We start from the raw sequence: 12,434 nt of genomic DNA, 5'->3' as shown, positions 1-12,434 counted from the left end.
ATCAGGTCTCAACACTTCAAGTGCCCCTGTTGGGAGGAAATTGCAGTATCTCCCCACTCCAAGGCACTTTTCCTTTGGAAAATGTTGCCATACATTCTCCATTGCTGTAGTGGTGCAGTGGAAGGCAATGATTTCCCTTGAACAGTGGAGGTAATTAAGTGGACATATTTACAGGATAAATATGTAGATGTACACGGTTAACTGTTAATTCCATAATATTAATTCCTAGTGTTCCTGAATGCATTCAAATATCAGATAGCTCGAACAACATGCATTTTGTGCTTCCCATTAAACACAAGGAAATGCAGAGCCATAAAGAAAATAAAATGTTTTGTGTGCAGACATTTAGCTGCTTGTGGCAGAGCTGTGAGAGAATCTAAATCTGATCTATTCTCCTGTGAGTTTTAAATGTGTCACCTTCCCTATCATCAATGCACGGTGATCAAAGTCTCATGAATACGCACACTGGTTGCCAAACTAGCTGGAATCCATGAGTACAGCAGACCTACTGAAGACCTGAGCTAGAGATAAACTCCTTCTAACTCGGCTCATATTTGTTTCATCTGACAGTCATAAGCACCATCATCAATTCTACACCAATTTCAAGGCCCAGCAAAAGTAATCGCTGCAGTGTCTTGACCACTGCAGACAACAAGTCCCATATTAAAATTTATCAAAACTATGAACTGCAGACATATGAAGCCAAACATCTTACTTCAAAGGCATTTGATAGATAATATATTATTGCAAAACTATTTATTCTCCCTCTCTGCTTCCTATTGCCACTTTATTTCCTGCTAACCTTGTTCCAGCTTTTCCTTCAATCCATGTTTCACTGCCAAGCCTGGGCTCTGAGGAGCTCACAGTGAGCAGTGGAAACGCATCCTTTGCCCTGGTATTTACACTGTACTGAACTGAAAATCAGGTGATGTAACAGATGAGTACCAGTTCTGCAAAACTCTAACTGGGTAAGATATTAGTTCTTTGAGGGATGGGTGTATTTGCCTGGAGGGAGACCATTAGATTAGTCTGGAAAAAACAAAACTTCAAAGACAATTCAGACTGGCAAAAGTGAGAAAATCCTACCAAAATAACACACAACAAACTTGCTTCATCAAGAGCTGTGTGTATAGTACAATCTTTCTTCTCTCAATTCAAGTTCAGTTTTAGAAGAATAACAAAAGTTCTTACATTCACTGTATGATGTGAAAGGAGCTTAGTAGCCTGAATTCCATTGTAAGCTCATAGAGGTATATATAAAACCATCACCACTAAACATCTAACAGAACTTGCACACAGAGAGAGGTAAAACTAACCACACTTCAAAAATATATTCTTGAGTGCAGTGAGGGAAATCATTTGGAATGAAGAAATTTTCCACCAGTTCTTTAGTTTTTTATGAATAAAATCAGAATTTCTGGTTCACTACACAACTAAATACATAACAGCACAGACAAGAACATGCCAGAATAGCAGGACTATTTTATCATAGACACAACAAAAAAAAAACCCAAATGGGTAAAACCTATAAACACCACTTCCTTAGGAAGCTGTTGCACACACACTTTCATGCAACTCACTCATTCAGTGCTCAGCTTGCAATATTTTTTGCAATAGTTTTTGTTATTTTTTAAAATAAAATAAAATAAACCCATCAAGTTACCCAGACAGCAATGCCACACTAATACTCTGACACCATGATAAGCATCAACTACTATGAATGTGAAAAAGACCAAAGAAGAGAGGAGCAAAAGAGTAAAAAAAGAACTAAAGTAGGGGGGGGGAAAAGGAACAGAAAGACCAAAGAAAGAGATCAAAACATTTTTAAATAGTCAGAGTGCTTTTTGATTATCTGTTTGCATTCTGTATCAAAACCCAGTCAAAAACTAGCAGAATTAATATATAAGTTGGAGCTTATCAGTATGTTATTCAATTAACAGAATACATCAGATACTTAATAAAACTGCCAATAAAACCAGTCATGAAATAACTGATGAAATACATGCAAACGAGAGAAAATTTTCCTCCCAGTGTTTCAACCATGATATTGCTTATGAAGAATCACACTGCACAACAACATCATCACTCCTGGCCTTTCCTGTGGGGCAGAACTTACAACCCCCTAAAACAGACACTACTCCTCTCACACAGGACACTGAAAAAGGTGACTGTCTAAGAATGGTTTGTAGGCAGTAGATAAGAACTGAGGGAAAACAGTCTCTCCTTTTGTGTTCCACCCTCCTGACAGAACCAAAGGCTTGCACACAATTCTTCCATCCCTGACAGACAAGATTAGCTAATGACGAGCTTGGGATTCATCTCCTAAATCCAGCTAAGAATCTACAGCAAACGTATAGAAAAAAAGGCTGCTGTTGGCAAATTTGAAAGCTTCAAGTTCTTTCAGACCAGAACTTGCAGGAAATCAATTTCTACATGAATTTTTATTTTTTCTTTTAGAACAACTCTGCAGTCAGATCAAGTCAGGCTTACCATCTGCTGCGGAGAGAAATACAGCTCTACTCGGGAATTACATTACCAAAGTTCTTTGTAAACTTTACATGCAAGCTGTTCCTGTCAGAATTTAAGGCATTGTGATAATACATCTTAATATTTGGTCAGGCTTTAAATAAAGACTGACAAGAGTCCACATATGGATGACAAGCTGTTCTACAGTAAATATTTTTATATTTACTGAGAAGAGGCTTATGGCAGCTTAGGACATATTCCACCAAGCATTTCAATCTAAACTACTTACTGACTAATAAAACCAAGATAAAATCCTTGCCTCATCAAAATTTAGTCTTTAAATTAACTTTATCCTATTCTTATTCCTGTTTCTATTTAGTTAAGCTTTTACTTCATTTACTTGAAAACCTTTCCCAGCTGGTAGATGTTATAGAATGGAAGACTTTTAGTACCCTGTATTTTAAGCAAGTTTTATTCCCAAGTGATGTTAAATCTTTCCATGGAAAGGAAACAGCAAATAAAATGTAATTTTACCATTATAGCTTACCCTCTAAAGCAGGGTAAACATTCTTCCACTTATTTTGTGTAAATAAACTTGTTAAACCAATTTTCAATATTCCTGCAACTGAAGGGATACAGCTTAAAAATGCTTTAAAGTTCCTTTTCCACATACTTGACTTAGAAACACAACTTACTGAAAAGCAAAGGCAAAAGCAAATCTTATGATAAAAAGAGATAAAATTGGGTTTTTTTCAGGGTTGATTCCATTCTGACAAGTTGCAAGGCACATGCAGCAATTAATATTGCAATAAATGTTGTTAACTATTTGCTCCAAGTTCATTACAGGTTATTGTTTCATTACAGCAACTATGCAAGTAGCTCCATAGAGCAAAGAATAAACAGTTTTTAAAACATGTGAAGAAGACAGAAACTGTATGACAGGCAAGCATGCATCATGTAAAATAAAAGCTGCAGCAGGTAACTCACCCTGCTGTGGGATCCACAGCGATGGCCTTGGGGTTGGTGAGGTCCAGCTCGATGAGGGTCACACACACAGACCCGTTTGGGCTGCACACGAAGATCCTGTCACTGACGTGATCCACGAAGTACAGATTGCCCGTGAGCCAGTCCAGGGCTATCTGCTGTACATCTGTCAAAAGGAAAAAAAAGGGAAGAACAAGAAGCTCAGGAGTGCAATTGCAATCCAAATAACACTGCCAGCTGCTCAGCAGAGCAGATGCTCTGCTCACTTAAAGAGCTCCAGCTGTTTTACAGGCATTCGATGGTATATTACAATGAATCCAATTCTCAATACACAAATAGAGGTTGGAGAGAATGTTTTCTTTTTAAGCACAGAAGTCTGATTGTAACTTCAACTGCATGAAAGATACACATTTGTCTGGAGTTCTCTTCAATACTTTAGAGTTTGTCTTTTTTTTTTTTAGGCATATTCAGAAGCATCATCACTTGACGATGGTGCACCTGTGAAAGGGGTCTGGAATGGTGATGGTGGCAGAGTGCAGGGGGGAGGCAGCTCTGAAGCCACACCAGTTCTGAAGGTGAAGTTCTGGGGTGTCTGTTATATCATGGGGATGCTGCATGGGTAAAGCTTATGGGAGTTTATTAGTTACATTTCAAGGGGACTAAAAGCAGATCATAAATACTTCATGGAAATAATAATAATAAAAAAACAAGTATGAGTAGATATGCATATGCATTCATTAATTCACTTTCATTTAAATTACTTTTTTTTTGTAGTTCTGAGGTATCTGGATGCTGCCAGATTATTGATTTAACCACCACATTAAGTAGCATTGAGGTAAATGTCTGTGTGATTATAAAGATTATATAGAGATATTTGTTAACAACTGTGCAGTTGTTTTCCTTCCCAGGGCACTGTGGCAGCTTCACACCCACCAACCACAACTCTTTCAGTCAGTTCTTTTCCTTGTGGAATCTTGGAACCATCTTTTTTAAATGCCTTAAAAATCCTGTATCTTTTTATAACTGTCCTGTCCATACACAGTCATACTGTTACAGTAAGCAAAAATATAAATAAGTGTAAAGAACAAAACAATCAATTTCATTTAACTAATATTTCTTTTCTTCCTATTTGTGTTAACAGTATTGTATTTATACTACCCTGTCAGACAGAATTGGTTATTCTTAAATTATGAATAACTCAATTAATACATTTCCTGTTAAATGTTTTCAATGTTCAATATTCATGATTTTTTTAATTTGAAAACATATACATACTCCACATTTGTTTCAAAAGCCTGCAAACATAAGCTGAGATTCTGTCATGATGAGAGAAACCAGATGTGATAAACAGTCACTTCACAGGGTAGGTTGTTATCTATTTTTTAATTTCAGTTTTCTGTTTTTCTATCGTCCCTCAGATGTGGAATTTTTGGATTTGTTTTCCACAGTACAACACGCTGCACTAGAGAACATAAAGTAAACTTGATAGTGCAAAAATTGTAGTCATTAAGGTTTTGACAATAACTGAGGGCTTCGGAGTCATGTTCCTGCTAAATCCTTAAACCAGACATGGAGATTTGTGTCATCCTTCAAAGTGCAGGTAAACAAGATTTACTCAATGGAATCCCAGGAATATCAGCTGTGTTCCACCTCAGCCACCCCATTACACACTTCACTGCTGTTTCTCCTCTCTTCCATTCTTGCTCTTCCACCATTCATTTCCCTTTTCATTCCAAGGGAATATTATGCCTTTCCCCTTCTGATAGCTCTTATTACGAAGATGTGCTGAGCCAGAATAAAGCAATGCCCCATTTAGCCCAGTGTCCAACCTCCAGAGGGAGGCCAAGGTCAGGAGCACTGGGACACATGAGGGAACACTGACATATTTCAGACAGTACCAGGGAAAATTTGGGGATTTTCTGTTACTTGTCCAAACAAAACATAGGATGTGCTTTTAAAAGCATCAGCAGAAAACTCTATGCCTCCAACAATCAGTAACAATTTAAGCATTTTCAATGTGCCTACTTACCCTTTTCTGAAGTTGGATGGAATGGAAAGTTCATGGCTCAATGAGAGTTTTGAAAATTACAGATGAGCTTCTATGTAATAGAAGCATTTCAGAAAACATCATTTATAAAGAAAGGAAGGTGCCAAAGGGATTCAGTTTTAAACATTTGTAGAAATAAAACTAGTAATTAAATTCCTGCAATGGGAGCTCTAGAAGATTGCTGTACATCAGGAAGTGGATGAAAGGGAGAAAGGTGAATTAGCAGCCTGCTGGAGGAGGATACTGTTTTCTTCTTACTATGTGAGAAAAGTACTTATTTTTAGATAAATGTGATATAGACATGAAAGGCATAACACAGATTGTTGTATCTGTTAACACAACAATAGTCACAGTTATGAAGTGTTTGTTCTATTCCTTCCTTAGTAATTCATTTACATATTATACGAAATTGCACTAATCAAGGTTGGGGTTTTTTGGTTTTTTAAATTGAAAACCAGAATAATTAATTCAAGATCATATTAGGAATCACTGTTTGAATCTAAGAGTTAAAACTGGGCTTCCTCATCAATCCAGGAAAGGTGAAACATCCTAAAGCAACACCACACCAAACCCTCTGTGTCAAACAGCATTGGTACCTCTTAACCCTTATTTACCCCATTTCCCTGGCCCAGCAGGATCCTTTGGGAAGGGCATGGATGGCCCAGCAGCACAGGCTGTCTCAGAGACTTGGGCTCATTACAACTCATTCCCTATAAAGCTGCTCATTCCAAAGCACACTGTGTTTCAAGACTTAAGCAGGGAATTTCAAGAAATAGTGACACATTAATTCTCAATAATTTTCTGAAGAAGAAGAACAGACTTCTTCAGAGAGATGCCTTACTATGCAAAGAACACTTCTCTCAAAAAGAGACCTTCTGGGGCAGTACATGACTGTCCTCTAGTAATTAAGCTGGACACTGAGCCCACAGTGGCCCTTGTGTATTCTAGATACCATGGAGCTGGTTTGGGTTTTGCCTTCTTTGTCCCATGCCCTCTGCAGTGCATTGGGCACATCCACTTTATCACAGGAGAAGTTTCTAAAGGATTGACCAAATCCACTTCCCCATCAAATTCTACTCTACGTGAAAAATGCCCTCAGCAGATAAGGAGTGTCGGGAATCCCATTTCCACCTGCATGGCTTTGCTGGCAGCTGTGATGAAGCTGCTGGGAGTGGCTCCCCAGTTATCACCCACGTTGCATTTGCTGTATACCACAGAGATAAGGGTTTGGTTGCACTGGGGACTTTTTAAATATATATAACTTCCTGCACTCAAAAAAGTTACTGAATTAATTTCATGCCTATTTCTGAATTCATATATAAACCCCACTATGCACAGGTATCTAGTCCACTCACATCTTTAAAGTAATTAATCTTTTTTCTCTTTCATTCACATGGTTTCAGAAGTACCTAAAAGGAAATGTTTCCCCTTGAAAACACACATATTTATTCTGAGCAATCTTCTATAAATTTTTGAGGTTTTTTTCCTATATTAATAACAGTTTCCTTGGAGCATTTCTGCCAAATGTGATCATCCTTCCTTTATTACTTTCTAAAAACTAGGATTTCCTCTGAAGGACTTCATAAAGAATAGTTAAGACATCATATAGTTTAAATTCTACTCTAGTTAATGACATTATGTTGACCGTGGGCACTAGCAAAAGTGTGGCTGGAAGTAATCTTTTCCTATTTCTTTTAAACACACAAATATTATTAAACCTTTAGAGGAAAGAGCAATTTCATATGAGGGTGACTAAATCTTCAAAGGGTACTGGAAATATATATATCTTATGGCCAAAACACATTTTATGAAAATCAGAGCCATAGAGAATGACTGTCTTCTCTCACTTTGATTTTCAAACATACATCTTGTACTGAATGAATTACTGCTTTTATTTCCATTTCAAATCAAGACTTGCACAAGTCAGAAGTGAGGGAAAAGCAGTGACATGTTCTTGTATTTATATTACTGTTGTAACAGGATTCTGCACATGCACTGTCTATTAAAATCAGCATTATGTTAACAGATTTCATTTTTCCCAGATGTTGAAGAAAGGCTAGAAACAAAAATTTATAAGCTTTTCCTAGTTCTATGTTTCAGTATAAACATTCTTTATTTTTAATGTGAGAACTGATCTAAGCAAAACTACTCAGTGGAATTCATGGGAGTTGTTGGAGTCTTTTTGAGAAACTTCTGAGTGAACTGGGGAATGATATTGGATGAAATATAATTAAAATTAAAAATGTTCATTGCACTCTCCATATGCTTCTTATTAATAATGAAAGAGATAGACAGTCTCTCACTATTTTAAGGAAAAGAGCTTCTACTGCCTTATACATTAAACCTTTTCTAGTTCTGGACATTAAAGCAAGGAGGACTGAATACAGGGACATGGAAATCTACTCAAGACTCAAGGTGTGACCTCTTCATTACAAGTTAGTATGAAAAAGTAGAACCATGTTTCATTCTTTTTATTTTTTTTTAGCAGAGTTAATTATATCATATTATATTACAATATTATATTGTATCATATCATGTTATGCTATATGTTATATTGTATTTATTATCGTAGAATCCTAGAATGGTTTGAGTTGGAAGGGACCTTAAAGATCATCTCGTTCCAACCTCTCTACCATGGGCAGGGACACCTTCTACCTGCCCAGGTTGCTCCAAGCCCTGTCCAACCTGGCCTTGGACACTTCCAGAGATAGGGCAGCCACAGCTTCTCTGGGACACCTGTGACAGGGCCTGCCCACCCTCACAGGGAAGAGTTTCTTCCTAACAGCTAATCTAAACCTGCCCTCCTTCATCTTAAGGCCATTCCCCTTTGTCCTATCAAGACATGACCTTTATAAATACACACACACACACACACACACACACACACACACACACACACGTGAAAAAGTTTACAAATAATATTTATTTTTCACAAAAATTGCTTGGTCTTTTCCTTTTGCAAGAAATTATCTTAAAGGAAGAATGATTTTGAATATTTTGACTATGTTCTCTTCCATAACCCATCTGTATATCTCTTCTGAATGAGTGCAATGTCCAAACTTCCACTGAGGAAATTCCTGCTGTATTCTGGGCTTGCTTAAGGGAGGTGAGATAAGTAAGTGCCTCTGGGGCTCAATTTTGTAAACCAGCCTGGACTGAGGAAGAGTTCCTTCACTGGATTTTGTCTAGGGAAGAACCTCCTTCCTGCTGAGTGAAAAACCAACCAAACCTATCTATCTATCTATCTATCTATCTATCTATCTATCTATCTATCTATCTATCTAATCTCTCTGAATGGAAGCCAAAATCATAAAAAAAAGATTAAAAAAAAAAGCAAAAATGGAACAAGTTGTTTGAGAAATCTTGCCTTTCCTTAAGTTTTCTCGATCTTCGGCGTTTCTTTTTTTTTCCTTCCTATATCCATTTTATGTCTCCATGATTAGAAAGCTGCTTTAATTTTTTTGACTGAGAGCTGAGATTTTAGTAGATGACTCTTTGAACTGTATAAGATAGATAAATAATAGTAGTGTCAGGGATAGCCAGATTTAGTTTAATTTACTATCTGTTTACGAAAAAAAAAAGAGATAAAATTATGCATTTATAAAGGAATAAAAATGTTTTATTGCAGAGAACAACTGCAATAGATGATAGACTTTTTGCCTTCACATGAGTAAAAAGCCATGCTAGGAACAACAGGACAAGGAGCAGAAAGTCTTTCCTTTCTCCAGCATCCAGGAATGGTGGGAGGAGGTAAATAGTAGTTAAAACACCCCTAAATGACAGGCTGTGAATTCCTGCAGCAGCACTGCCTTTGCTGTGCCTCCCTTCTGACAGCAATGTTCCTAATTAGCAGCCCAGACAACCTTAAACTGACACTGTGGCTCGTGTGAAAGTGAAGCTGACATAGATTTCTCTGTGTCCCTTCTGCTGACAGCAATTATATAATTATGGCTGCAATGCCATTTACAAACTATGATTTTTATTACAGATGTCACCACTCAGTAAGTTAGACACACTGGTGTCTAAACTTTTAACAGCTGTGTCCGGAGTGATTATTGCAGATGTTCAAAAATGAAAAATCAAATGAAAAATATCCATTCATCCTTTTCAAATGGTTCATCCTCAAATATCTGATTCCTCTGAATTAAATCAGCCTTCTCAGATATTGTTTCTTAAAAGTATAATGCAGGACCTAAAACATACTAAATTTAAATAAGCACTTTAAAGCATCCAGACTTCAAGTTCCTCAAAAGAAAAGAAAGCTTTTCCTCTTCTTTGCTGAGTAAAATGATTTAAGTTTCAACAAATTGGGCTACAGACAAAACTATCATTGGCTTTCTTCCAACCCCACAGCACATTAGGAGATATTGTGTTAAAAACCTATAAATGTGAACACTGAGACAATAGCAGTTTCAAAAATATGAACCTAATCTAAATATTATGAACACTTAATGAAAGCATCCTGATAGCTCACAAAGACAGCGAGTCTCTCAGAGATGTTGTGTATCAAAGCTCTCAGAGATCCAGGCATTTGGCTTCCAACCAGGTACAGAAGAGAACACATTTGGGTTTTGGGCAGGCCCTGGCACAGGTGTCCCAGAGAAGCTGTGGTCGCTGTGGCTGCCCCATCCCTGGGAATGTCCAAGGCCAGGATGGACAGGGCTTGGAGCAGCCTGGGATAGTAGAAGGTGTCTCTGCCCATGGCAGAGAGGTTGGAACAAGATGATCTTTAAGGTGCCTTCCAATCCAAACCATTCTATGATTCTATGAATCTATGATTTACTCTATAGAATATGTCTCACTCTGTTTAAGTTTCTCATTCTGTTTAAAAGACTTTTATCCTTCTGGATGCACCCAACTCATCAAGAAGATCCAAGGCCTGGAACTTCAGAAGACTGAGGAGCTTTTACAATTAGCAGTTCTGTACCTTTCAAAGGACATCATGAAGACCATGCCACAGCCTGTCCTGCAAGCTCCCTGTCAGTCCTCAGAGCTATGAATTACTGTCTGAGCACTAAGCACAGGATATGGCCAAGACACCAGTTTGGGGGACTCTTCAGCAGTGCAGCAGATCGCTACGGAAATCTGCTGCTCAGCTCAAAATGCAGATATAAGGAAGAAGATTTTTAAAATGAGGGTGGTAAAACACTGGCACAGGTTGCCCAGAGAAGCTGTGGCTGCCCCATCTGTGCAAGTGTCCAAGGCCAGGTCGGATGAAGCTCTGATCACAACCAGGTCTAATGGAAGGGGTCCCTGCCCATGACACAGGCTTGTTACATCTTTAAGGTCTCTTTCAACACAAACCATTCTGTGATTCTGTGAGTCTACACTGACTGAGGTTGAATATTGAGCAGGTAAGGAGAGAGAAATGCGGGTTTAATGATAAACTTTCCCCTCCCATTGGGAATCCTGGGATCTGCAGAACAATAACAACAACACCCACCCACCCACCCCCACCCACCCCTCCTCTTCTAACGAATCCCTCTGTTCACAGAACACTCATAGGGAATGTGATGATGGTGGACCCCAAGTATGCTTGTGGCTTTCCCAGGAATTTTACAGCAGGGTAGTAACACCTGCTCCTAGATTCTTTAGCATATTTCTTGTTTTACTGGTGTTATAGAATGATTCTATCACAAAATGCATCAAGTTTCTGGAATGAGTGAGATGAATGAAGTTTTCTTGTGTCACAAGCTGGCTGTGATGCCAACAGATCAAACAGGCAAGGAAAAAGTGGGAAAGAACAAAATAAGGCCCTATCTTTTAATCCTGACTGTTAAGAATTTTATAGAGAGTGAATTTTTGTACATCAATTTCATGTCAAAACCAAGTAAGAACAGTTGAGAACCACAGCATTCCTAATTTCTGCATCACTGAGCTTCCAACACGTTGCCCAGTGACTGTAAACCCTTAATGGGGTCCCGATAGCCACGCACATGCTGAACAATAAAGACAGATTTATGGAGGTACATAGCTATAACAGCACCATTTTTTTTAGCTGCACATACAAAAGCTTCTTATAAATCTACAGAGACTGTAAATCAAACCCAGTTATTTACTTCAAAGCAGTTAAGTCACCCACTGTTAAAATTAAAGCATAATTCAGCTGCAATAGGCATCCCATCAGGCACGAGGCCGGAGTGCTGCACGTGGCTGCATTAGGCTGTGACACTTGCCTCATTTAACCACCTTCCATCAAACCCACGAGGGTACAACCTCCCACATCCCCAGCACTGCCCCCTGCATGGATCTGAACTCCATAAACCATCATCACACACAAAAAAGGTCACTCAAATGTTTTCCTTTCAAGATGCTAAGCAGCAGATTATTATAGTTTTAAAGATATGTCAATGAATAGATGAAGTTACCTTCAAAGTACAAAATATTGAAGGAAAATGACTTCCAGAGAAAGTGTGAACAGTTTAATGCCAGAGGTAAGCAAGGGTGCTTTAAGAAACACTTTTATGAGGCTAATACAGAAGGGAATTTTCTTTGACAACTCCTAAAGAATGGCTTAGGGAACAAAGGAAACCCATATTGCACATGTTTGTGGAAGGTAATATTTGTCAGAGAACACTGGTTCATGGGATCCAGAGTGTGCTGCAGCTTCTTGCAGGAAAAATGCATAACTTTGGAGGATAATTTCATTTGGAGCCCTCTATAGTTGCTACCAGCTATATATAGTCCAGGCAATAGGAATATGCAGGACATGACATGACCTGGTGCCATGAATCAATCTGCTTCTATCCCCAAAGGGCATTATTACATGCAATTTTAATCAGAAGATAATACTGACCACAGAGGATTTCATTCTGTTCTACACACATATTAATATTGGGCACAGGAGTCTTTGTCTTCATCTCAAACATATTAGGGGAAAAGGAGAAGACGTTACACTTAAAAAAAACAAAACCAAAACAATAACTAAACAAACAGA

At 38.1% G+C, this 12,434-nt stretch overlaps 1 protein-coding gene across 1 annotated transcript in view; it reads right to left on the bottom strand.

Annotated features, from left to right (window-relative positions):
• LRP1B (LDL receptor related protein 1B) overlaps positions 1-12,434 on the bottom strand; it is a 312,472-nt gene that overhangs the window by 279,202 nt on the left and 20,836 nt on the right. The window contains exon 4 of the mRNA XM_071562122.1: positions 3,454-3,616. Within this exon, the coding sequence (XP_071418223.1) occupies positions 3,454-3,616 (163 nt within the window). The remainder of the gene's footprint in view (positions 1-3,453; positions 3,617-12,434) is intronic.

This window comes from Pithys albifrons, chromosome 8 (genome assembly GCF_047495875.1).
Source record: "Pithys albifrons albifrons isolate INPA30051 chromosome 8, PitAlb_v1, whole genome shotgun sequence".
Taxonomy (NCBI): Eukaryota; Metazoa; Chordata; class Aves; order Passeriformes; family Thamnophilidae; genus Pithys; species Pithys albifrons.
Note: the sequence above shows the minus strand (reverse complement) of the source record. Positions and strands in the feature narration are given on the sequence as shown.